This window comes from Meleagris gallopavo, chromosome 1 (assembly GCF_000146605.3).
Source record: "Meleagris gallopavo isolate NT-WF06-2002-E0010 breed Aviagen turkey brand Nicholas breeding stock chromosome 1, Turkey_5.1, whole genome shotgun sequence".
In the NCBI taxonomy this organism is placed as follows: Eukaryota; Metazoa; Chordata; class Aves; order Galliformes; family Phasianidae; genus Meleagris; species Meleagris gallopavo.
The window spans coordinates 115,760,230-115,783,744 of NC_015011.2; the positions used below are offsets into that span (position 1 = coordinate 115,760,230).

Genomic DNA, 23,515 nt, shown 5'->3' on the forward strand with positions numbered 1-23,515 from the left:
TATAGGAAATCTAAATAAAAAGATTTTGACACTTGGACTCATTCTCCACTTTAGTCCAGTCCCACGGATTGAATAATGTATAATTACCCTGTATGAATTTGATAATATGAAGAAGTAGTATTATAGAATGGCTTTATGTATTTTTTGAATTATTTTTGCAGTTCATAAAAGATTGTATGGTGTTTGTCTAGTAATTTACTACTAAAATGTTGGAGGCAGCAGAAGTAGTAAGAGTTTCAAAAGGGCACAGAATGAAGGAGAGAAGAGTAGCTTAGAGTCAATTGTTATTCCTTTTTGAGAAGAAATAGTACAAAATATTTTTAATATTTCTGATCATTACAGATAACACAGTTATTATTTGCATAATGAAAACGAAGGCTTTTAAAATTAATTTATGACAGTCATTCTGGAAATGTTAGTGTCTCAAGCGAGGCACATTTGTAGCAATTGGCTTATAGTTAACTAATCAGGTAATCAATCTGCCACTGTCAAGAAGTCAGACTTTTAAAGCAAGTTAATGGTGATACAAGGAGATGTGTAGAAAAATAAAGAGACCTTACATTCTACATTCTTGCTCGCAATGTGTTCTGCTATTTTTTTTTGTTTTTGTAAAAATGGATTTACTATAAATAGCTGTATTCCTTCTCCAGTGTTTCTTTCTTCAATCATTTCTCTACTCATGTGTCATGTCTGTTGTTTTGATTCTCATGCTGTTTTATGGTGGTGTTTTCCTCTTTGTTGTTTTATTTCAACTTGGAGTAGGTTGCCAACCACAAAGCTTTTCTTCGGGTTGAAGTACCTCCTGAGTACCACAGTGGTAGCCTGATAGGCAAAGTATGTATCATTTTAAATCTGTTTTCTCTTAATAAACATGCCATCTTCTTACTGTGTTTCTAGCATTTTTATGTAAGGGTGCTATAAAAATTATGCTTTCTTTTGCACCAACAGTAATCTCAGAGTACATGTTACTTGCAGCCTAGATCTTGTGTGTGGATTGTTTGTTTTACGATAATCTTTCACGCAATATTTATATAAAGACACTGCTTATGTTCAACTTGTGAACAGGAGATGTTCTAAAAAGTTGATCATATTTTAGAGTCAATCTATATTGTAAAATAGAAAGGAATGTGGTGGCATAGAAATCTACTACTGTGGAAACTTAAATTCTTACAAATGGATTCTTATGATGAATTCTTAAGATAAAAGTCCATTAGTCTCCCTGAATACTCAAAGGATGTGACTTCTTTGAGTCATTTTCTGTCATCTGGCATGTTGCTCTTCCAACTGCTTGGTAAGTGAGGGTGAGCACTCTTAATGCTCCGTGAGTGATTGACAAAAAGGACTACATGGCTGGAGTGGAATAGCTGAGCTGTTAGCTGTGAAGGCAAAATTCCCTCTCTGAAGATGCAGAGATTTTACTCCACATTCAAAATAATAGCTCTTAAATTCTAGCTTGGTATCTCTGTCACAAAGTGGCAGTTTGGCCAGAATAACTGTAGCAAGATGATTAAAAATCAACAACCCACAACTGTTTCCATTATTAAGGAACGTTCACTTTTAACAGCCTTAACAAAATAGTTAGAGGAGTATTTTAAGAAAAAAGCACTACATTTGGCCCATCATGCCAAGATCTTAAAATGTCTTCTGTGGGCCTGACTACTTCAGTAAAGACATGACTCTGTCCCTAATTCCTTCCACCCTTTTCCTCTATGAAGCAGGTCCCTTTCTAAACTTGCTTGCAGCTATTTTCTGTAATTTTTTAATGTTCCTACTTTGGGCTCTTTTTCTGGTGGTTGGAACTGTTGTGATTGAATACAAAAGTGTCACTGCTAGCGCATACATTATTTGCTGAGAGTTTTTCCTTCTTCTTTTTTTTTTTTTTTTTTCCAGTCTGTCTTTCTCTTATTTTTATACTTCTACATTTCTTAAACTTAAAAAATTCTCTAAATAAGATGATAAAAATGGCTAATAGTTCTGGAACAAACCAACCCAATGTGTGACCTATATAAACCACAAAGATATAAACTTATCACAATTAGATTATATGTATTTGTAGGTGGAATGGCCACAAATTGGAAGGTGGTGTCTATGGGGCATACAGTGTTTTGTTTCCTTGGTGCTGTACTCAGTGATATTTCTGCCAGGAGGCAGAATATCTTTTCCTTTGCATGCAGTACCAAAGACATCCATTGACATCTGACTGAACTCCCAAAAATGACAAAAAAATTTTTGGAGCTACAGCATTGGTGGTTGCTCTTCAAACAAGGTCACACACTGAAATATATGTAGTTTTCCTGATTTCTGCATGTAAAAATATTTCTGGTGTGGAGAAAATGTCTTTTCAAATGCACAGATTTTGCTATCCAGAAAGAGGCAAAAGCCTCAGTCAAATAGATGAACTTGAGAAATATAATGCTTCATCCATGCCATCTAATATTTTCTGAAAATTGCTTTGCTATTTCAGGAGATAACTGCACTTCTCTTTGCATCACAAGCTGTATCTTGCTTTCAGCTTGTATTGTTGCTGTTGTACCCATTGTAGGAAGACCTAATTTGTTGTTATGGGCTTAAAAATAGAAATAATACTCAAGCAGCTTTTGCACTGCACATAACTTACTGCATATTTGAATAAACCTTGTACTAAATCAATTTAACATACTGGTTGCTTAAATTGCAACTTTTTTTTTTTCATAGAAAGTAGAGGTAACATTGCAACAGATAATGGTATTATTACAACAGAGGTACAGTACTGCAAGGTTTGTGAAGAATGAATGTTGCTTGATCTTTATCCATTAGAAATCATTTAAAGTTCTAAATTCTTCCAAATCCAGATCAGCAACAGGCTTTTGCTGTCTCTATTTTCAGTAGCTGAATACTCTGTTATTTTCTGTGAACAATTTTTGTCTTGTAGTTTCTTAATGGACATAAAATGTGCCATCCTCATATCCATTCTTTTAGTCCTCTCAGCATTCTCCCAGTGTCCCAGTGACTTTAAATGACTGCTGCTTTACTGCAGTCTTAGATGATCTGAAGTAAAATGAAAGTTTATGTTTTTGTACCTTGTCACCTTTGTATCCCCAAGGTGACAACAGATAGATAATCAGTGGTAGCTGACTGCATTAGTTGTGTTATACTGTCCCATGCTTTGGGGCTCGTATCTAATGACTCTGAATGCATTGTTTGGATGAGTTTTTACTTTTCTTTTAGCAGTGGACAACTGTTGTAGCTTGAAAGAGGGTATCAGTCTTTCTAGCATTAGTTATCTGTTTTTAGGGTCCTGCTCAGGAGCTGAAGAATTGAATCTGAACTTAACTGTATTTTCTGAAAGGCATTTCCTGTTTCACTTCAGGACCTTGATCACATTTACACTGTCTATAGCCTATTAAGGATTTTTGTTTTGGGATTTTTTGTGTTAAAAGTTTTAGATATTTCAAGGTGTGGATTTTTTTTAATTTTATATTTGATGCTTAATGGCAGCATGCAGTAGAGGCTCTTCTGATGATCAGAGGCTTGGAGCACCTGTCTTGCAAAGAAAGGCTGAGACAGATGGGCTTGTTCAGCATGGAGAAGAGGAGGCTCTAGGGAGACCTCGTTGTGGCCTTCTAGTACTTGAAAGTAGCTTATAAACAGGAAAGGGAGTGACTTTTTAACCAGTTTGATAATGATAGGACAGAGGAGAATGTCTTGGGAGATTTAGGTGAGATGTTAGGAAGAAATTCTTCAGAGGGCAGTGAAGCCCTGACACAGATGCGCAGAGAAGCTGTGGTTGCCCCATCCCTGGGGTAAATAGTTTTATTGTACTGTTTCTGAACAGGTCCAGACTCTTTCATTACTTACTAATATTTGTAACTCTTCCATACAACATTCATTGATTTTAATGCTTGCAAATTCTGTGTTAAACACTGCACTAAAACTTCCTTGGGTGCCAACGCACACCCAGCTGTTTTTTTTCTGACCGTAAATTGTTCCTGTGTTTACACAAATGTATTTCCACTTTAAATTGTTTTCTAAACTGCATTTGTTTTTCTCTTAGGCTTCCAGTGGAAATTATTACTTCATTCCATACATTGTTACCCCTTGTGCAGACTACTTCTGCTGCGAAAGCGATGCCCAGAGAAGAGCTTCTGAGTATATGCAGCCCAGCTGGGACAATATCCTGGGGCCACTCTGCGTGCCTCTGGTGGACAGGTTTATCAGCCTTCTCAAGGATGTTCATGTTACATCGTGGTAATTTTGTAACTCATTTACCTCCAGAACCTCTGATATTCTCTTTTTAATGTTGTGGGAAAAGATACAGAGTTCCTAGTAGCACTGATTTTTTTTTTTTCACTGCACTTAATGTAGTGTTAAAAGAAGCTACTATCTTTACTGCTTTCCAGATCACTGTCCTGGAGCTGTTGCAATTAACTAACCATGTTATGCTAGAAAGTGATTTATAGTTACTTTCTAAAATATCCGTAAGCAAAGTGAGTCCACCAGTAAGTAGAGTGCTTAAGTATGACATACAGTATATGAGGTTGTAATAGGAGATAAAGTCACAGCCTTTTCATAGAACTCAAAGCCACAGATCATCTTTTCGTGTCACTAAAGAGATGTGTATATATATCTATGGCAGCAATAGAAAGTAACTCTTCCTTTTTTTGCTTTTTGTTTGCTTGTTTGCTTGTTTGTTTTAATATTAGCCTTCTGATATCACCTGGTAAACATGATACTGTTCAGCTGCTTGTATAGGGGACTGTTTAGAGTTTTGAGGACTTGGGCTGGAGACGGAAGCGTCTCCCTCTGAATGGTCCCTTCTTGTACTTTTGTCTTCTTCTTTTTTTTTTTTTTTTTTTCTGGGAGAGACTGACTTTCTAGGTTATCATTTCCCCTGTGTCTGAAGCATGAGGTTGCAGTTATTGTTTTGTTTTCTCTTACGCCATTGCCTGTTCCACTGTTGGGACCTGTAGGTATACCTGCCCATACACACCCTCACCACTTTCACCTCCATCCACAGCAGGCCTAGCCATTCTTTGGCACCTTGCTGGGCAGTGTCTGGGAAAGTGCTGGTCTGAAAAAAAAAAAAGCTGCCTCCTGCTTCTCCAAAGAAGTGCTGGAGAGGAAGCTACAGATAGGCAACACTGGTCCACTTTAAGGAAAGGGTCAAGAAGAGGGGTGGAATGTCAGTACAGCTGCTTGTCAGCATAACGGTAATATTTTATTAAAGCACTGCAATCAAGCCAGTTTTCTCTCTTCAGTTTTCAGGCTGTAAAGAGCTTTTGGACTGATACAGAATTAGATGCTGTTGTGGTAGATCTCAGTGAGGAGGAAGATGTAGCTTGATGACCTCACATTTCTGCCAAAAGCTTGAGTGTTTGAAAAGATTACGTGTAAAATCATTCTTAAGTGATGCTTCCATTCCTAAGTCATTTGGATACTTTTTAAAAATATTTCAAATAAGATCACCACAATATCTGTCTTAGGTTTGGTTAACACAGGAGGGGCTAATTTTCATTAGCCTGGAAGAAGGTACAAACTTGACATTGGTACTACATGATAAATTAGGCCTGACTTCCATTTGACAGTATTTTGAAAGCTTTTCAGTAATGATGGCTTTGCTGTCTTTCAGTTATAAGAGTTGTGTTCGTTCTGTAGAAGACAATTAGAGCATTTGATTTTCTTTGCTATGTGTATGGCTTAGTGTTTAGCAAAGCTGAGTATCTGCAATACTAATTTGTAAACAAAAGAACACCACTGTAGGCACTTGAGTATCTGCCAGGCACCTGCTAACTTCCTAGCTGTTAGCTTCATAAGTTGCTCCAAATACCCTTAGTTCTAGGTAGCCTGTCCAGGTGGTTTATAACTGTCATATTAATAACAGGATACAGTTTTGTAATCTTCCAAATCTCTGGTGTTACAATGTGCACTGAAATAAGTTGTGAAACTCCTACTGTTGGATTTTATGTTAAGTATTATGTTCTTTTTTATACACATGATGCATTGTGTTCATCAAACAAACTACAACTAGGTTAGCTTTTGGTGGCTTGTTTTGGTTTTTGTTTGAAAGTTTCTCACCTCTTTTGGTTATAAAATCCCATATCTCCTCTTTACATCACAATGATCTTTTGATCAATGATTCTATGTCACTCCAAATACTGTCTTAAGGAGAGAGATACAAAGTTCTGTATCTATAATGGTCAGTATGGACCAAAAAAGGCCCCAGTTCTACTGTGGCAAAAAAATCATCTCAAAATCCTGGCATTGATACATAGCCCAATAGACTGAGGTGGAGCAAGGTGGGTGTATGAACAGGTGAAAAATTTAGGTTTAGATGAAACATTTGATGTGGTTTTCTCTCTGAGGAAATGATACTTTTTATTAGAAATACAGCTATGTTTCATAGTTGCCCTCCCCTGCTCAGTGTGATGGTGGAGTGCCTATCACTGTATTTAAGAGACATGTGGCACCAAGGGGCATGGTTTAGTGACAGGACTTAGTAGGTCACATTGGTGATTGGACTTGGTGATCTTGAAGGTGTTTTCTAAGGTAAATGGTTCTGTTTCTTAAGAAATATCTAACAGTCTTCTTTCCATGTCTGTCTTCTACTTCTTCAGTGCCTATTATAAAGAAACGCTGCTAAATGATATTAGGAAGGCTAGAGAGAAGTACCAAGGAGATGAACTGGCTAAGGAGCTGGCTAGAATTAAGCTTCGTATAGATAATACTGAAGTGCTGACTTCTGACATTGTCATAAACCTGCTTCTTTCTTACCGAGATATACAGGTATGTTTCTAAAGACTAAAGAAGGTGATTTTACTATGGGATTTTGGAAATTGCTTGTTTTCCAGACTTTGTTTGTTAAAGAGTGATTCAAAGCTGACCCTAAATTTTTGCACTAACAGTTTGACTTGACTACTAAGCTATAGGGGGTTGCAGACTCTTATTTATTTTACTTGTGAACAAGAGACACTGATTAGGAGACTTTCTTGCTTATTTTCTGTCATTTTTAACCTCCTTAAAATATATAAATAATGAAAGCTCATCCAAGCAAGATGGATGTTTGCTTTTTTCTTCCCTGCCCCTTCTTCCTCTCTCCTCAAAGTCAACTGTGTTTGGAAACTTTGGAAAATTGATTTGTTTTGACCAGTGTATTGACCAGAACTGTCCAAAGTTGTTAACTATAACTGAATGAAACACTGATTTCTTTTTAAGAAGTAGGCACACTTTTTTTTCTTGATTTTGTTTAAACACAGCTTACACACTGTATTTCTGAGCTACCAGGCTCTGTGTTTGATATCACTTTTAAAATGTACTTCCAACCATTCAACAGATATATATTTTTTTTCCTTCAGGAGCTAAGTTGGTTATTTGGCAAGTATAAATGAGACAGGAGAGCAGTGGGTGACTGTATCACTCTGCATCACCCAACTTTTCATTCTGAGATTTATATTCCCCCGCTGCTTCTTATCCATATCATTTTTGTCACCTCTGGTGAGCATTTGCACTCATTTGAAATGTCTTCCTGGAGAAATGTAATCACATTCAAATATATATTGAACATACAGATTAAGTAGTGTAAGACCATCCGTGATCTCAGTGAACTGGCCTCTTCAGCAGTGTGTATGTCGGTAACCTCCTGAAAAAGTAAAATGAATGCACAACCAGCTGAAATTCTGCAAAACAAGCTATGCAGAATAGAATTTTGCAGTGACTTGATGAAGTGTAATTCATCATAAGCACTCAATAAGGCTTGAAACAGCCAGACTCAACACCTCTCCTTCCTAGTGCTGGTAAATGGCTAAGGGTATTCTGGATTGAATGGAGGAATTGGCATTGAATGGAGGAAAAGATAAGTATTGACATGGATAGACAAAGTCCCACTTCTAAAAAAAAGTCACCTGAGACACTGTCATACAATTACAGAATCTTTTGAGTTGGAAGTGACCTTTAAAGGCCATCTAGTCTAATTCCCCTGCAGTAAGCAAGACACCTACAGCTACATCATGGTGCTCAGAGCCACATCCAGCCTCACCTTACTGTCTCCACACATCCACTACCTCTCTGGGCAATCTGTGCTGGTGCCTTTCCACTCTCATTGTAAAAAAATTCTTTCTTATATCCAATCTAAACCACCCCTCTTTTAGTTTGAAACCATGTGCCCTTGTCCTATTACAACAGACCCTGTTACAGAGTCTGTCTCCTTCTTTCTTATAGCCCTCCTTTATATACTGAAAGGCCGTTTTCAGGTCTGTACCGAGGACTCCACATCTGGATGCAGTACTCCAGGTGAAGTGTCACCAGTGCAGAGTAGAGGGGCAGGATTACTTCTTTTGACCTGCTGACCCCACTTCTTTGGATGCAGCCTAAGATATAGTTGGCTTTCTGGGATATGAGGGCAAATTGCTGGCTAATCCAGCTTGCCATCCACCAGTACCCTCAGGTCCTTTTCTGCAAGGATGTGCTCCATCCTTTCATCCCCCACCTTGTACTGATAGCAGAGGTTTCCATGGCCCAGGTGCAACACCCTGCTCTTGGCTTTATGGAACCTCATGAGGTTCTCGTGGGCCCAGTGTTTCACCCTGTCTAGATCTCTCTGAATAGCGTCCTGTACCTCAGGTGTGCCAACTGCATCACACAGCTTGTTGTCATCTGCAAACTTACTGAAATTACACTCAATCCCACTATCATTGTCTTTGATGAAGATGTTAAAGAGAACTGGTCCCAGTACTGCCCTTTAAGGGACACCATTTGTCACTGTTCTCTAACTGGACATTGAGCCATTGGCCACCACTCTCTGGACACAATCTCACAACCAGTTCCTTGTGGATTGAACAGCCCACCCATCAAATCTGTGTCCTTCCAATTTGGAGAAAAGGATGTTGTGGCGTACCATGTCAAAGGCCTTACTGGTGTCCAGATAGATGATATCAGTGGCTCTTGTCCACTAATGCAGTTATGCCATCATAACAGCAGTAAGGCTTTTCAAGCAGCAAATTCCCTTGGTGAAGCCATGCTAGATCTCCCATTCTCCTCTCTGTCTTTCATGTGCTTTATCATAGCTTCCATGAAACTCCATGATCTTCCCAAGCACAGAGGTGAGGCTGACAGGTTGGTACTTTCCTGGATCATCATTTCTAACTTTCTTAGAAATAAGTGTGACGTTGTCTTTTTTCCAGTCACCAGGGACTTCATATGACTGCCATGACTTTTTTTCAAATATCATTGACAATGGCTTGGCAACTGCATCAGCTAATTTCCTCAGGACTCTGGGATGCATTTCTTTGGGATCCATAGACTTACAGCTGTTCAGGTTCCTTTGGAGTCAGGAACTTGATCTTTGCTTACATCAGGAGGAGCAGTGCTTCCCTAGTTCCCACCTTACGAACCATCCACTCAAGGGCTGTCTGTAAGGGAGTTGCTAGTGAAGACTGAGACAAAAATATTGTTGGGTATCTTAGCCTTCTCCTTGTTTGTTGTAATGAACCTTCATGTATTGCTCAGTGGGGAGGGTACACCCTATTTGACTTTCAGTTTCTGGTACCTAGAGAACCTTTCTTATCCTTCTTTGTGCCCCTTGCCAAGCCCAGTTCCAGTTGGGCCTTGGTTTTCTCGACCTCACCCTTACACAGCCTAGCAGCATCCCTATATTCCTCCCAATTTAACAGTCCCTGCTTCCACTGCTACTGCATTTTCTTCTTGCTCTCCAGTTTAACCAGCTGGTCCCGCTTCTGCCATATCCGTCTCTTGCCTTCCTTTCTTGACTTCATACACCTGTGGATGGAGAGCACGTGCCCTAAGATCTTCCTTTAAGATCTGCCAGCTTTGCTCTGCTCTCTTGTCCTCGAGGACAGATTCCCAGGGAGTTTTATTAACTCTCCAAAGAGCTGGAAGTAGGCTTTCCTAAAACTAAGCTTCCTGAGTTTACTCTTTGCCTGTCTAATATCACTCAAGAGTTTGAACTGCACCATTGCATGGTCGCTACAGCCTAGGCAACCTCCAATCCTGATGTCAACAATCAGTTTTCTCGTGTTGGTGAGGAAAAGGTCCAGCATTGCACCTGATGCTAACAGTCATGACCTGTCTAGCTGTCATGATAAATTCTAGTTACTATACTTTCCTCTGCTAGAGGTGATCTCAAGCTTCTGTATTTGTTCTTTTTTTTTTTTCATTTTTTATTTTGTTTTATTCCTACCAGGACTATGATGCTATGGTGAAGCTGGTAGAAACACTAGAAATGCTTCCTACATGTGACTTGGCTGATCAACACAACATTAAGTTTCATTATGCTTTTGCTTTGAACAGGTAAGGATTGTTGTTTGAGGATGTTTCTTTATATTCCTGTTTTTTCAAACGGGGTTATATTTAAATCTGTAGTGCAGACGATAAGGATATAAGGATCTGTTCCAAAGGCCACTGGTGAAAGATTTCATTGATACCAGTGGTTTTTTGATCAGGCTGAGGCTGTTCTGAGTCTCTGATTCTGAACATCTCACAAAGTTCAGCATAGTAGAGTTGTAAGTGATATGTAACAAGTGTTACTTGGTCTATGAGTACGTACTCATGAAGCAGCTTCCTTGAAAGGTTGAAAGGCAATCTGCACATACAGGCTGTTTCCTGATTCAGCTTTTCTAGATTAGGAAGCACAGAAATATATTGTTGAACTCTTCTAGATAGCTACAGATTTCTACAGTTCATATGTATAATATTTGTTCAGTTTCTAAAAAAGATATATTAAGATTGTATCAGAAAGTAGATTTTATACAAGCAAAATTAGATGCATTAATGGAAATAACTGCTTAAATGAAATCCACATGTTATTTATAGTTGAGATATGCCTTTAAACTAAAAATTGGTACTGTGCTGCATCTGGATGGCATATGAAGCGTCTTAAGAACTTAGTAACAGATCTAGAAAAGCAGTCATTGATGGGAAAATCTTACCAGAAAAAGGATTCTTTTTTTTTTTGTCTGTGTGTGTGACATTTTATGGGTAGTGGTAATAACTCTGGCACCATTTGACAGTTTTGTCAAACTTAGGAGTAATATAAAATTGCTGCTCAGAAAAAAGAATCAGATATCACTTTCTCAGTTCTGTGTCAAGAAACAGTTTCTTACTGTTTTATATAATGTGTTCCTTACAGATGAAATTCATTCTCGTGCAACCATATACAGGTTGTGTGTATAGGAACAAAGAATGCAGTACATGTCAGTTGGAAAGTTCATAGAAGACAGTGATTTGTGAAAAAGATCTGGTGGTTTGTTAATAAGCTTAGTGATCATCTAAATGTGATGCAGTAGCAAGTAGCCTGAAGAGATATCAGGAAGAATAAAGTATTGAGTATTACTGAATAGTATTCTCAGTGTATACAGCATGATTGACAATGCACATAATTCTGATGTCTGTACTTTTATGATAACTTGCCATTAGAGATTTTTTTGAAGGCATAAATCCTGTATAAAATACATGTTTTCAATTTAAAAAGAAAAAGAAAAACCAAAACAGTTCTGAAACATGAATTGATTGCAATGGTAAGTGCTTTTATGTGAAGAAATTAATCCCCAAATTATTCCTAATTTCCAAACTCCTCATGGAAAAAGTCATCTATTTTTTAAATTATATTTGGAACTGTAACACAAACTTGAATGATGACAAAGTCTTTTTAGGAAAGAGAAGGATAAATAATTAATTTTGATGTATAATTTAACTTACATTGTTGTGGTGTTTGCTTTTGTTTTCTAAGAATGGAAATGAACGCTGAGTGTCCTGATTTTCCTCAGCTCTTCATATAATGAATTACTAAATCTCACCTGATGAGCCTTTTATTACTAGTCTTGTAACTTGTTTTGCTAAGGCATATCTCTCAGAAAATTTAGTTCTGAACATGTGAAGGCAGAGAATTTTGTAGTTTGGTCTGATATTTATCCCATCTATTGAAATATGCTTATCAATTGTGTTGCTTAAAAATAAGGGAAAATGAGTTTTTAGTGTATAATTTTTATGTACAATATAAGCTTGCATGTTAAAGTAGTGGTTTACTGCTTCTTGTGATGATATGCATTTTAAACCATGTTGTAGTTTGTTTCCTGACTGTACAGTGGTATGGTATGGTTTTCCACTTTTTTTTCCCCCAACCCTTAAAAATTGCAGGCTTGATCTTTGAAAGCTTCTAAAATTCAAATCTCCTTAAGTTATCCTACTGATTTCTTGAGAAGTTGTTTCAACAAAGAGAATTTGGCATATTTTGACTCAAGCCGTTGCAGTCTGGGTCATGTCTTGTCCTTAGGAAAACCTGATTTGATTGGACAACAGTTTTTAAAACTTTGCCATTTACCTGTACATAATAAAACTAGTAATAAAAAAAGTACAGTCCTTTACCCTCTTTATCTTAAAATTCTTTGTATATTGAGTAGTACATGGTCTTCATGCCATTAAATCTTCAGTGTTGTTTTGAAAGTAGCAATAGACCCCTTGTAAAAGACAAAATGGATTTGCTCATGCACCTGCTCTCTCCATTGGCTGATTTCATTAAATTCAGCATTAGCCTTAACCAACATGACTTCACCTATGTTCTGGGAACAATCTAAACATTGCTATAGAATTTTTTTAAGAAATGAAAGACCAATTTTTCATCAATAAGAATGCAGAATTCAACCTCTACGGAAATTGTTGTGCCTTGGAACAAAATGCTGGGCCAAAGTCCAGAGTTTAGGACTGGAACACTCAGAACAAGTTCATTTAAGTAAAAAATGACCCCTAGAGTGTTGCTTTTAGCATCTTCCATGGGACTTTTTTCTTTTTGTCAGTTTTAACAATTATTTTAATGAAGGTTTATCAGAATCTAGTCATAAAAATACAGAACTGTGTTTTTACTCAAACTGTTTGGAGTGCTAAAATCAATAGAATGGTAAATGTTGCACAGTATCACTAACTGAGCCTAGCAGGAACAAAGTACATCACAGAATCATAGGGTCTGGAAGGGACCTCTGGAGATCATCTAGTCTAACTCCCTGCTTAAGCAGTATCCCTACAGCAGACTATGCAGGAAAGTGTCAAAGCTGGATTTTGAATATCTCCAGAGAAGGAGACTCCACAGCTTCTCTGGGCAGCCTGTTCCAGTGCTCTGTCACTCTCACAGTAGAGAAGTTCTTCCTCATGTTCAGATGGAACTTCCCATGTTCCACTTTGTGCCTATTGCCCCTTGTTCTGTCACTGGGCACCACGGAAGAGTGCGTGGCCCCATGCACTTGACTCCCTCATTAAAGCACTGATAAGATCCCCTCTCAGTCTTGTCCAAACTGAAAAGCCCCAACTCTCTCAACTTTTCCTCATGACAGAGGTGCTCCTGGCCCCTCATCATCTCTGTCACCCTCCTTTGGACTGCCTTACTTACATTTGAATAAATACTTTGGCCTTACTTAGCAAAACAACCTACCAGTTGTAAAGTCAATTTCAAATTCTGGAAGCTTGCAAAGAGGCCAAAGGTTATGCCAATATTTTTTTTCAAAACAGAGTAGATTCTGGCTACTGTAAGGCAAAACTCAGGCCAGGCATAAAGTCAGAGATGTGAAGACTTCAGTTTCTTTCCCAGGCAATTATATCGTTAATTGTTAAAGATGAGGACATTGCAGTCACTGTTATTAAACTCAGCATGCATATTTTTACAAGTAACATCTGTAATACACACATAAAAAGCAATTAGCAAGGGAAGAGAGTAACAGGGTGCAAGTAGAAAATCGTTAGTAATTGTGAATAATGGTAGCCAAAGTAAATTATTCCCATTGAAAAGCACTGGGTTGTTTGAAATGTTCTGTTTTCTGATTACCTTTATATGGAAAAATCACATCATGAGGTTCCTCATTTTGTATAAGTGGTTTGCACGGAACATCCAAAGCATGCACAAGGAAAAAAGCAGCTAGGTTTTTTCCACTGTCATAGCTATCTAGAGGCCTACAAATTTAGTTCTAGTCTCAGCAACCAATTTGGGGTTGTTTCCTCATCCACTATCGTGAATATTGAAGGTTCTTCAGTTGAACTGCATTCTCAATGAAGTGAGTCTTTACTCTCTAATTAATTAATTAGTTTTTTTTTTTCAGGTGAGAGTTTATGTAGAAATAATTCTAATCAAATCAATTATTTCAATTCTCAAAACTTATGACTTTTAAAAAATCATTGTGTAGATTTCTACACAGTTAGGAGCAATTCAGCTCATCTGCATTGAAGTCACTGAGACATTCTTAAGCCACTCAGTGTCTTTTTATGCAAGAGGACTGCACCCACCAGCTTATGGCTCAGGGACTTCCTGAGACAGAGCAGTAAATTTTATGTTTATCAAGTAAATTTGAGAATGGAAAAGGAGGATAGCTTTGCAAAGAGATTCTCTTTTCTGTAAATGCTGGTCTATTGCTGCTTTTGTAACCTTTCTTCCTTAGTCGAGACTCAGAGAAAACTTGAACAAACCAAAGTAAACCCCAACAAATTATTTTTGAGCTTCATAAGGAAGAGGCCTAGAGAATCTTGGAGACGAGAAATGGGGCAGGACTGATTTCCAGAGGGAGTATTTCTAGTGCCATTCACTGTTTGTCAATTTTTAATCTGAAACTTTGTATCTTAGATCCCTTAAATATCAACAGCTAAGAAGAGGCAAGGAGAGAAGAGGGATGTGCCCCATTGCATATAGAAACTCTTCCATACCATTGATAATTATTCTTTCCCTACTTTGTGTTTCTTTCTAATCCTACAACTTTATTTTCTTTTTCAAATACTCATGTCCTCTTAATTCCTAGCTTTTATTTATGTGCGTCTGGTGGTATTGTGATAGTGTTTTATTGAATATGGGGAGTTGTAAGTATTTTGAAGTAACTCCAAGTTATTTCCCAACTGGCAGTGGCTCTTGCATTTATCATGTTTCCAGGAATTAGAAGGATCCTTGCAGGTCCTTTCCATCTTGGAATATTCTATGATTCTATAATTTAGCCTGATTATGCTTTATTTATTTTCTGTGCTAGTTTTAGCAAAGCAAAGTTTGTACTGAGAAAACTAAGATGTGCTAATAAAGAAAAAAAATAAATGGTATCGTTAACAGCTCTCCCATGGTATGTGTTCTGTTTTAAGGTAGTGTCTGAATAAATTGCAGTATTAATCCATTTCCTAACTCATTTATGATTAAACTATGTTGGAAGGGCAAACTTAATTTTGAAAGAATTCTCAGAATAGATAATTTTAGGAATTGCTCAGCCCCAAACAACCAAAGCAATCAAGAAGACCAACTCATGTTTTCACTGTATGTACATGCAGAGTTGTTTAAGTCGCATCATATCCCAGCCATGAAAAGGCTAACAAATTTTATGTTGAAGACTGCCAGTGAAAAGTACCTATTTCAAATTAGTATTTATTCTCTAAAATGATTAGAATGTGTCATACCATTAAGAACGTACATATTTCAGTGCAAGCTGGCCTGTAACCAAGGAGCAATAAAATGCAGTGAATGGTCCTATCTGTAATTCATGTTCAGGAGATTTGCTTTACAGAATCAGTCTCACTTAATGCACCAATTTACTGCAATAAAGATAACATTTTCTGCTTTCTATCCATGACTGCCCATCATAACATTCAGAGCTTCAGCTTTCCCTGCTTGGAGAGGCTGTGATATTTCCATCCTTGCACGTTTTCAGACAAAATTAATTTTTGGGCGATGGTTCTGCTCGGAGCAAGAGATTCCAATGGCTGACATCCACAGGTCCCTTCCAACCCACCTTTGTGTGATTCACTCTGCTATGGCTCTAAGTGGGGGCTGGGGAGCATGGGGAAGCTCATGTCATTAATAGTGGGTAAGAAAAATAGAAGTCAGTGCCTTGAGGGTATATGGTAATCTCTTTTATGGCATTGTACTGCAAGGCCAAACAGGCCTTCAAAGCATCACAGGTCTGTTTTCAGGGCACCTTAAAACAAATTCTAAACTGTCAGACATGCAGATCCCAAAGCGTGGAATATGGAACAAGTGAAAATACATCATGGTCCAGTGCAACAGGTACTGTACATTAGCAAACAGTGTATTTTCATGTTGACAAGAGAAGTTGCTTGTAGCTTGAAGTATGAGTTTTTCCAATTCTGTTTGTTTCTTTCTCAGTTAGTCTTCTCTTTTTGGAGTTGCTTTAAAAGGTGATAACTTTTCTTAAATTTGCATATTATTGTAATTGATATACTGGTTTATATTGCAGAATTATCAAATTATGCTACTGTGAAAAATACCATTTATACAAAGGTATCTAAACAATTTTGTTTAATAATAACTTGTGTTAGGTTAATATATAGTCGTTTAAGAAAATTTTAGCACTGAACGATATATTTTTAATGGAGAATTGTTTCTTAACCTTCTATGAACTGAATAAATCACACATTTCCTGCCCGGAGACAGAAACCTTCACTTTTGTTTTGAGTGCTTTAATACACTGTTCCTTTAGTTCTTGTTGTTTTGAAATGCTCCGAGTATTTTTTTTTTTTTCATGAGTATAGGTTCATCCTTTGATATCCAGAAGAGTTAACCTTTGCACTTTTCTATTTTAAGCAGTCTTGCTTTATGCATTGTATTTTTTTCTTTAAAGTGAGTCTGTTTCAATCAATATATAACACATGTTAATGCTATCATTAACATTTAACCTGTTTTTACACAAGACACAGATGAGTCTGTGTTGGAAGTAGTCATTTTTTTTTCTTGCCATTTCACTGTAAGATTGAACACATGCTGAATTCTGTGACTATGTTACACATTTGCTTACTGGGAGCTGCTGGACTTACAGCTTAGGGCCTAGTTTAGTTCTGTTTACCCAACTTTCTTCTTTCACATCTGTTTTTTGTTCTTTTTTTTTTTTGTCATTCTTTTTTCATATGTACAAGATGTTGTCTCTTTCTCTTTGTCCTCTATGTTACTTCTAAAATAGCCAAGTTTAAAATCCCTACAAAATATAGTTTGAGAGAATATTATGAAATAAATGAGTACAGTCACTTTACGTAGCCTCCACTTAAGGAGTTGGTTTTGGTACATCTGAGGAAACAAGACTTATGCCGTCACTGTATGTAGTCTTTCAGTACCTGTTCTCCAGAAATTTTTGAACGTAATTTAAAACCTCCACAACTCTTCGGAGGAGGTTGTGGCAAGGTGGCCTCTTCTCCCAGGTAGCAGTGATAGGATGAGAGGAAATGGCCTCAAGTTGCACCAGTGGAGGTTCAGGTTGGATATTAGGGAAAATTTCTTCTCCAGTAGAATGGTGGGTCATTGGCACAGGCTACCCAGGAGTCACCATCCCTGAAGGTGTTCAAGAACTGTGTGGATGCAGCACTGAGGGGCATGGTTAGTGGAAGTGGTGGTGATGGGTTGGTGGTTGGACTAGATATAGTGTTAGAGGTCTTTTCCAATCTTAATGATTCTGTGATTCTCTTTGTTCACATTAACAACACTGAAACTTGGCTCAGAGTCTCTGGTTAGTTCAGAACAGGTTTGGTTAAAGCACATTGACCAGTACCATAGATTTACCCTCACACTTTTAAATTTCTTTTTATTTCCCATGAAACTGAATAAAGATATAAATTTTCTCCTTGAGTGCTCATTAGAGATGACCAGTGTTACTTTCAGAGCAACAGTCAATCTGGAGTAAAAATGTCTTAAAAATACACAAGTACTTGCTTTGAAAGTTCACTGTATGCCTCTATGGGAACTGCTGAATCATGGCTTGAACCTCTGATTGACCAGCTGAGGCAAGCAATGAATCAGCCCTGGGAGCACAGGTGAAGGAAATTCACCTGTGCTACTGGAAGGGGTGGAGCCTGGCTCCACCTCTCCTAGACCCATTTAAGAGCTGACTACGAGTGCAGGAGGATCTCTTTTGGAGATCACTCCTCTTCCAGGACAAGGGTAAGTTTTCCATCCATTCTTCTTATCTTGTGATAACCTGTTTAGCCTAACTTCCTTAATTATAACATCCGTATTTTCATTGATTATACAGTGCCACTGGCATTAGAGCTAGATAACTGTTGCACAGACAAATCTGTTATTAGATATTAGATCTTCTCCATTGCCTAATGTGCATAGAAGCCTGAGGGATATATATATATATATTTTTTTCTATTGTTGTTCTTGCTGCAGTGTGATTTATTGGTTTTAATGCATTAGCTGGTTACCTAAGGAGTTGAGCCAGTTTACAAAAAATATTAATCCTTCTAGGGCGCACATATGCTAAATTTACCAGAAACTGTTATTGATGGTATTTCTGACAAAGTAGTCATGGTACTTTTGAGCCTGTTCTTGGATATCTGGGTAAGGATCAGAAAGTTGGAAATAGTTCTGAAAAGAAATTGGTAAATGTTTTAAGTCTTCTGAATGATTAAAAAGAGGGAAAAAAGCTGTTTGCTTTATTCTTGCAGATAAATATTTTTGTTTGTTCTAAGTAAATAGTGAGTTCTAAACTGAAAAGTATAAAGCAAAGAGAGACAATAAATGGGATGTCCAGTTTAATGACAATAAAGAACTGAAATTATATTTAATCACTGATTATTTTTTTCTTACTGATACAATTGATGCATATTTGACAAAAAAAAGGTTTATGATAACGGTTTTTTTCCAAATTTTTCTCCAGTATGAAGAATATAAGAAGTACAGGTCATTTTTAAACTTCTATTTTTCTTGTAGTTAAAAGTCACCATATTGAGCTCAATCACTCTTTTGGCTGAAGTAGAATTGACCTGACTTCTCCTGTACTCAGTCAGTATTGTCAAGTACTGGCTCTGGAGCCTCTGGATTCAAGAATAAAAATCATGACAGCAGCTGAATGAGCTGTCAGCCAGGCTGTCGTAGGTGGTCAGCTTTATATGAGTATTTTCAGGAATGATCACCAGACAGGCATTTGTTTCTCACTGGAGTATCTGCAGAATCTGTCTGCTTACACAAGGAGGAATTGTGTGGGATGAAGATTTTCTTTCACTGAGGAATTCTGGGCTTAAATCAGTAGTTAGATGAGCTAGAAGTAGGGGTCTGTAATATGGGAATACATTTGTTTTTATCAACCAATCAACTGCAAACATAATTGTAAATGAAGTCTGTACGTAGTAATGATGGATGAGTTACAAGATAGGCAGAGGAAAACACTGTTCCACTATCTTGTGGTTACTGTTTGAGATCTGAAGCCATTAATTTTTCTTTTTTTTTATTTATATATTTCAGAAGAAATAATGCAGGTGACAGGGAGAAGGCACTGCAAGTCATGCTTCAGGTCCTGCAGACGTGTGATCACCCTGCTCCAGATATGTTTTGCTTGTGTGGAAGAATATACAAGGATATGTTTCTTGACTCTGACTGTAAAGATGTCAACAGTCGAGATCATGCCATTGAATGGTAACTGAAGAAAGCCCAAAGTCTTTCTTTAAAAACTTCTTCAGGCTTTTACAGTTATGAAAAGCAGAGCTGTACGATGTAGAAGTTCAAAAATTTCTTCTTGTTTCCACTTTTTTAATGGTTTGATTTCAGTAAGTGATTTACTGAGCACCAGGTATCTGGATATGTTTTCTTGATTCTGTACAGCTCTCTCTGTACAATGACTATAGAATGATTCACCTAACTCTTTTCAAAAAAATTTGCTTCAGGGCCAAAATAAAAAGCAAGTATGCTCATGGGACATATATTGATCCTTTGTGCAAGGATGGTGCCCACTTTGGAGCTTTAGGGCATAGAAAGATGTACTTTGCTGCATCTACTGTATTTAAGGAACAGTATTGATAACTGCATTATCTCAATATCTCAGCAAATTCTAATGAGTGTGAAGCTTTAGAACAAAGCACTTGGAGACAGTTTGTAAAACTTGCACTGAAGACTAATACTTTCATTGCTTTTCTCATATGAATAATACAATAAAATCATGTTCTATTACATGTAAGAGTTTAGCAGTAACTGGTTTAAGTTTTATTTTCACAAAACTACAGAAAGTAGCAGGACATACAACTAAACAGGTTTTTGTTTCTCACTGTAAGACAAAGAGTTCCTTTGTTCCAAGTGCTCTTTGCAATGTATCAGAGGCACTAACTAGCTGTGTAGTCCTTCCAGTAAATTAATAGCTTAAAATGGCTACCAAAACTATGCGGTATTTATTATTCAGTGAGATGTGAGCTCCTGACTTTTCTCTGCAGGTACCGCAAAGGATTTGAACTCCAGTCAACACTGTATTCAGGAATTAACCTTGCGGTTTTACTACTTGTTGAAGGACAGCAGTTTGCAAGCTCAATGGAACTGAGAAAGATAGGTAAGCATCCACTCATAGAGCCGTGGACATGTTTTTTGCCCCCTCCCTGCGAAGAAAACAGAATGTCTATTCAGGTGGGCTGTGTGGATAGAAAATCATTGTTCAAGCTTTTTAGAGACGTGTCCCCAGTGGCAGCCTAAAACATGGGCATTTTGAAGTACTACTTCTCATTTTGTTGCCTTGGTGCAACTTTCTAGTAACTAGGTCCACCTAGAGGGCTCCAGGTGAAGGAGAGGAACAAGGACTGACTTCAGCACTAACCATGAACTGCCTCTCCCGCACCACAGAGATTATCCCATTGTATAGCTGACTAAGTCACACCGTGTGGTTCATCTTCCCTTGGGGATGTCAGGGAAGAATCTTCAGGATTTTTGTTGTCCCTAACTGAGAGATCACATGGAAAGATCTATCAGGACAGTAACTAATTCTGTACACAACTTCCATGTAGGCCCTAGCTAAAACCCACCGTTACAAGTCTACAAAAAAAAAAATTATGAGATAGAAACAGATATACAGTTCTTAGAAGCTTAATAGTAGATAACTATATTTGGAATCAGATCCTGTCTGAAGTTCATACTCTAACCTCAAAGGTGAAGAATGCAAAAGTGGCTTTTAACCATTCCCATTTCTTTCCTCTTGGGTGGATTTGCAGTCGATGCAGATCTCAAGGAAACAGAAGTACACAGCTTACGCTAAGAATCAAGAGGCAAATAGCACAAGATTTTTTTTTTTTCAGGATCCTATGTGATAGGAGTTCTGGCTGTTTCAACCATATTGGGGATGTTGTTTTCAGCCCTAGCCTCTGTATTAAGCACTCTTTATATTTTTCTGAAGAACACTTGCTCTTCTTTATTTTTCACTATTGCTGAATCATATCTTATTGGACTTCTATTGATAATCTTATTAATATATTAATGTGTTTTACTGATAGAAAAATGTTTTAATTGAAATTTTACAGGTGTACGGTTAAACAGTTTATTGGGAAGAAAGGGGAGCCTAGAAAAAATGAACAATTACTGGGACGTGGGACAGTTCTTCAGTGTGAGCATGTTGGCTAATGATGTTAGTAAAGCAGTTCAAGCAGCAGAGAAGCTATTTAAGCTGAAACCTCCAGTATGGTATGTAGTAGAAAGCTGTAGCACAAGTACCCAATTCTGGGAAATGCACAAAGTAAAACAATCCTGTAGACTCTTGATTAATTTAACTGGATTTTTCCATCATAGATTGTTTGTAACACTAATGTTATACTCTGTTCTTTCATTCTGGGAAAGAAAGGGCAAGGGAAGGAAATGGTAAGGAAGTAACTCACCATTGTTGTTGACTGTAAGTCTAATTGCAGAAAGGTTTATTAGAACTTAGAAATCAGTGACAATTCCTTGTGAAACAGTTCTTTTCAGACTTTAGCTGCTGCTCTATCCAGCTGCCATTTTCTACCTCATAATATCCTGTCCAACTGTCACTTAACTATACGTGTGACTACACCCTTTTGCAATAAGATGTTTATGAATGTCCAAGTGAGTTTGTGACTAAGGTTTACAATACATAAGAAATGCACAAAAATTGATCATTTCCATCATGGTAGCTTTTAATGTACATTTGATTTTGCTTCGCATTATATTTGCAGTTACTTTTCTGGATGTCTGAGTCAGTTAAGTGCTTTTAGAATCTGGTTAAATTCTATTTTCTCTCTGTTGACTCACTAATTCAATGTGTTCTAGGTACTTGAAATCATTAGTTCAGAATCTGATGTTAATTCAGCGTTTCAAGAAATTCACCATAGAACATTCTCCTAAACAAGAAAGATTGACTTTCTGGCTAGATATAATTTTTGAGGCAACGAAAGAAACAACTAATGGACTGAGATTTCCAGTAAGATGTTATGTCCAAATAAGTTTTGTTTTTCTTATATTTCTGGATTAGATATCACCAGAATTAGAAGACTGTAAGCACAATACTTACATGTTTAACTGCCTGTTATTTCATTGCATGAACCAAACCTCTGTATTCTGCAAACCTATACTTCTTAAAAAACATTTGACCCACTGCCCTAAAATTAATTAAAAAGTAAAGAAATACTTCTAAGACTTGTAGTAGAAACCATTATCATATAATTTGGTTGGCCATAGGAATGCGGCATCTTTCTGCCTTGTCTTGCCCTTCTTTCTCCCCTGGAAACTTTTTAGGCCTTACTTTGTGATTACCTATTGCCTATTCCAGAGCATTAGTGTTTACTAAAGATGTTGTCGTATACTACCTGCTGTTTTATTAAGGAAAAATACTCTCTCTTAGGTTTTGGTGATAGAACCAACTAAAGTCTACCAGCCTGCATATGTTTCAATCAACAGTGAAGAAGATGAGAGATCTCTTTCTTTGTGGCATGTCTCTCCTACTGAAATGGTAAAACTGTCAGCAGATGCATCTCATGTATTCTGATTCACTTAAACTCACTTTTTCACGTGTTGATTTGGAGCACTTTGTGATCATTTAAAGTTTACTACATTTATGCAAAGCACAAGCCTTGACGCCTGTCTTGTGAAGATGCAAAAATTGACTTTTTACAATGAAAACTGTTAGATAAGGTACTGGAAATTAGGAAAGAAATATGGATGGATGAAGTTCAAGAGATTAGGGAAGGCATATAGACAGTATAATCTTTTGAGAAGAAATAACTTTAATTTCACACTGGTATGTGTATGAACAAAGTTTCCTGTTGGGATGATGTAGGTGGAGACTAAAAGAGAGGCAAAGTGTGGAAAAGATGTATGTTAGAGCAAGACTACATAGTCACCTGGATCTTTGAAGTTTTTTTTCCAGTATGTGTGCTATTTCACTGCTTGGAGTGAATATGCCTGATGCACCACTCCTTTATGGAACAAGTTCTTGGTGTATATTTAGTGATGTGAAATACAACTCAGCTACAAAAGGGAGGGGGGACTACATTCCAAGGCACAGAAGTCCTTCTTTTGTTGTGCTCCCTGAGCTAATCTTGTTAACCCAATGCTTCTTTAGGAAGAAAAATGAAGTTTTCTTTCCTTTCTAGCCTGGCTAAAACAGGGCATAATTTTCTTTGTTTTATATGAAAAATTGATTGTTTGAGTCAAAATACAGTGTTTGGTAAATTGTAATTAGTTTTTTTAATTTAATTTTATTTGAGGAAATATTCCCTTTTCTTCCATCCTGCAATGTTTGCATTCATTTTTCCTCAAGTGAGTAAAACAGCAACAATTCTCAAAGGAAAGTTGGAGGATAAG

The 23,515-nt window shown here is 37.3% G+C and overlaps 1 protein-coding gene across 2 annotated transcripts in view; it reads left to right on the top strand.

The window, feature by feature from the left end:
* Positions 1-22,712, top strand: part of LOC104909324 (mitogen-activated protein kinase kinase kinase 15-like) — a 45,388-nt gene extending 22,676 nt beyond the window's left edge. Inside the window, exons 4-12 of one of the 2 annotated variants that reach the window (XM_010725605.3) lie at positions 763-834; positions 4,034-4,227; positions 6,594-6,762; positions 10,175-10,281; positions 19,193-19,363; positions 20,152-20,264; positions 21,223-21,382; positions 21,983-22,133; positions 22,554-22,712. In XM_010725605.3, the coding sequence (XP_010723907.1) occupies positions 763-834; positions 4,034-4,227; positions 6,594-6,762; positions 10,175-10,281; positions 19,193-19,363; positions 20,152-20,264; positions 21,223-21,382; positions 21,983-22,133; positions 22,554-22,697 (1,281 nt within the window). In that variant the 3' untranslated portion in view covers positions 22,698-22,712. The remainder of the gene's footprint in view (positions 1-762; positions 835-4,033; positions 4,228-6,593; positions 6,763-10,174; positions 10,282-19,192; positions 19,364-20,151; positions 20,265-21,222; positions 21,383-21,982; positions 22,134-22,553) is intronic. The other variant, XM_031557254.1, reaches the window with a different exon arrangement.
* The last annotated feature ends 803 nt before the right edge of the window (positions 22,713-23,515 follow it).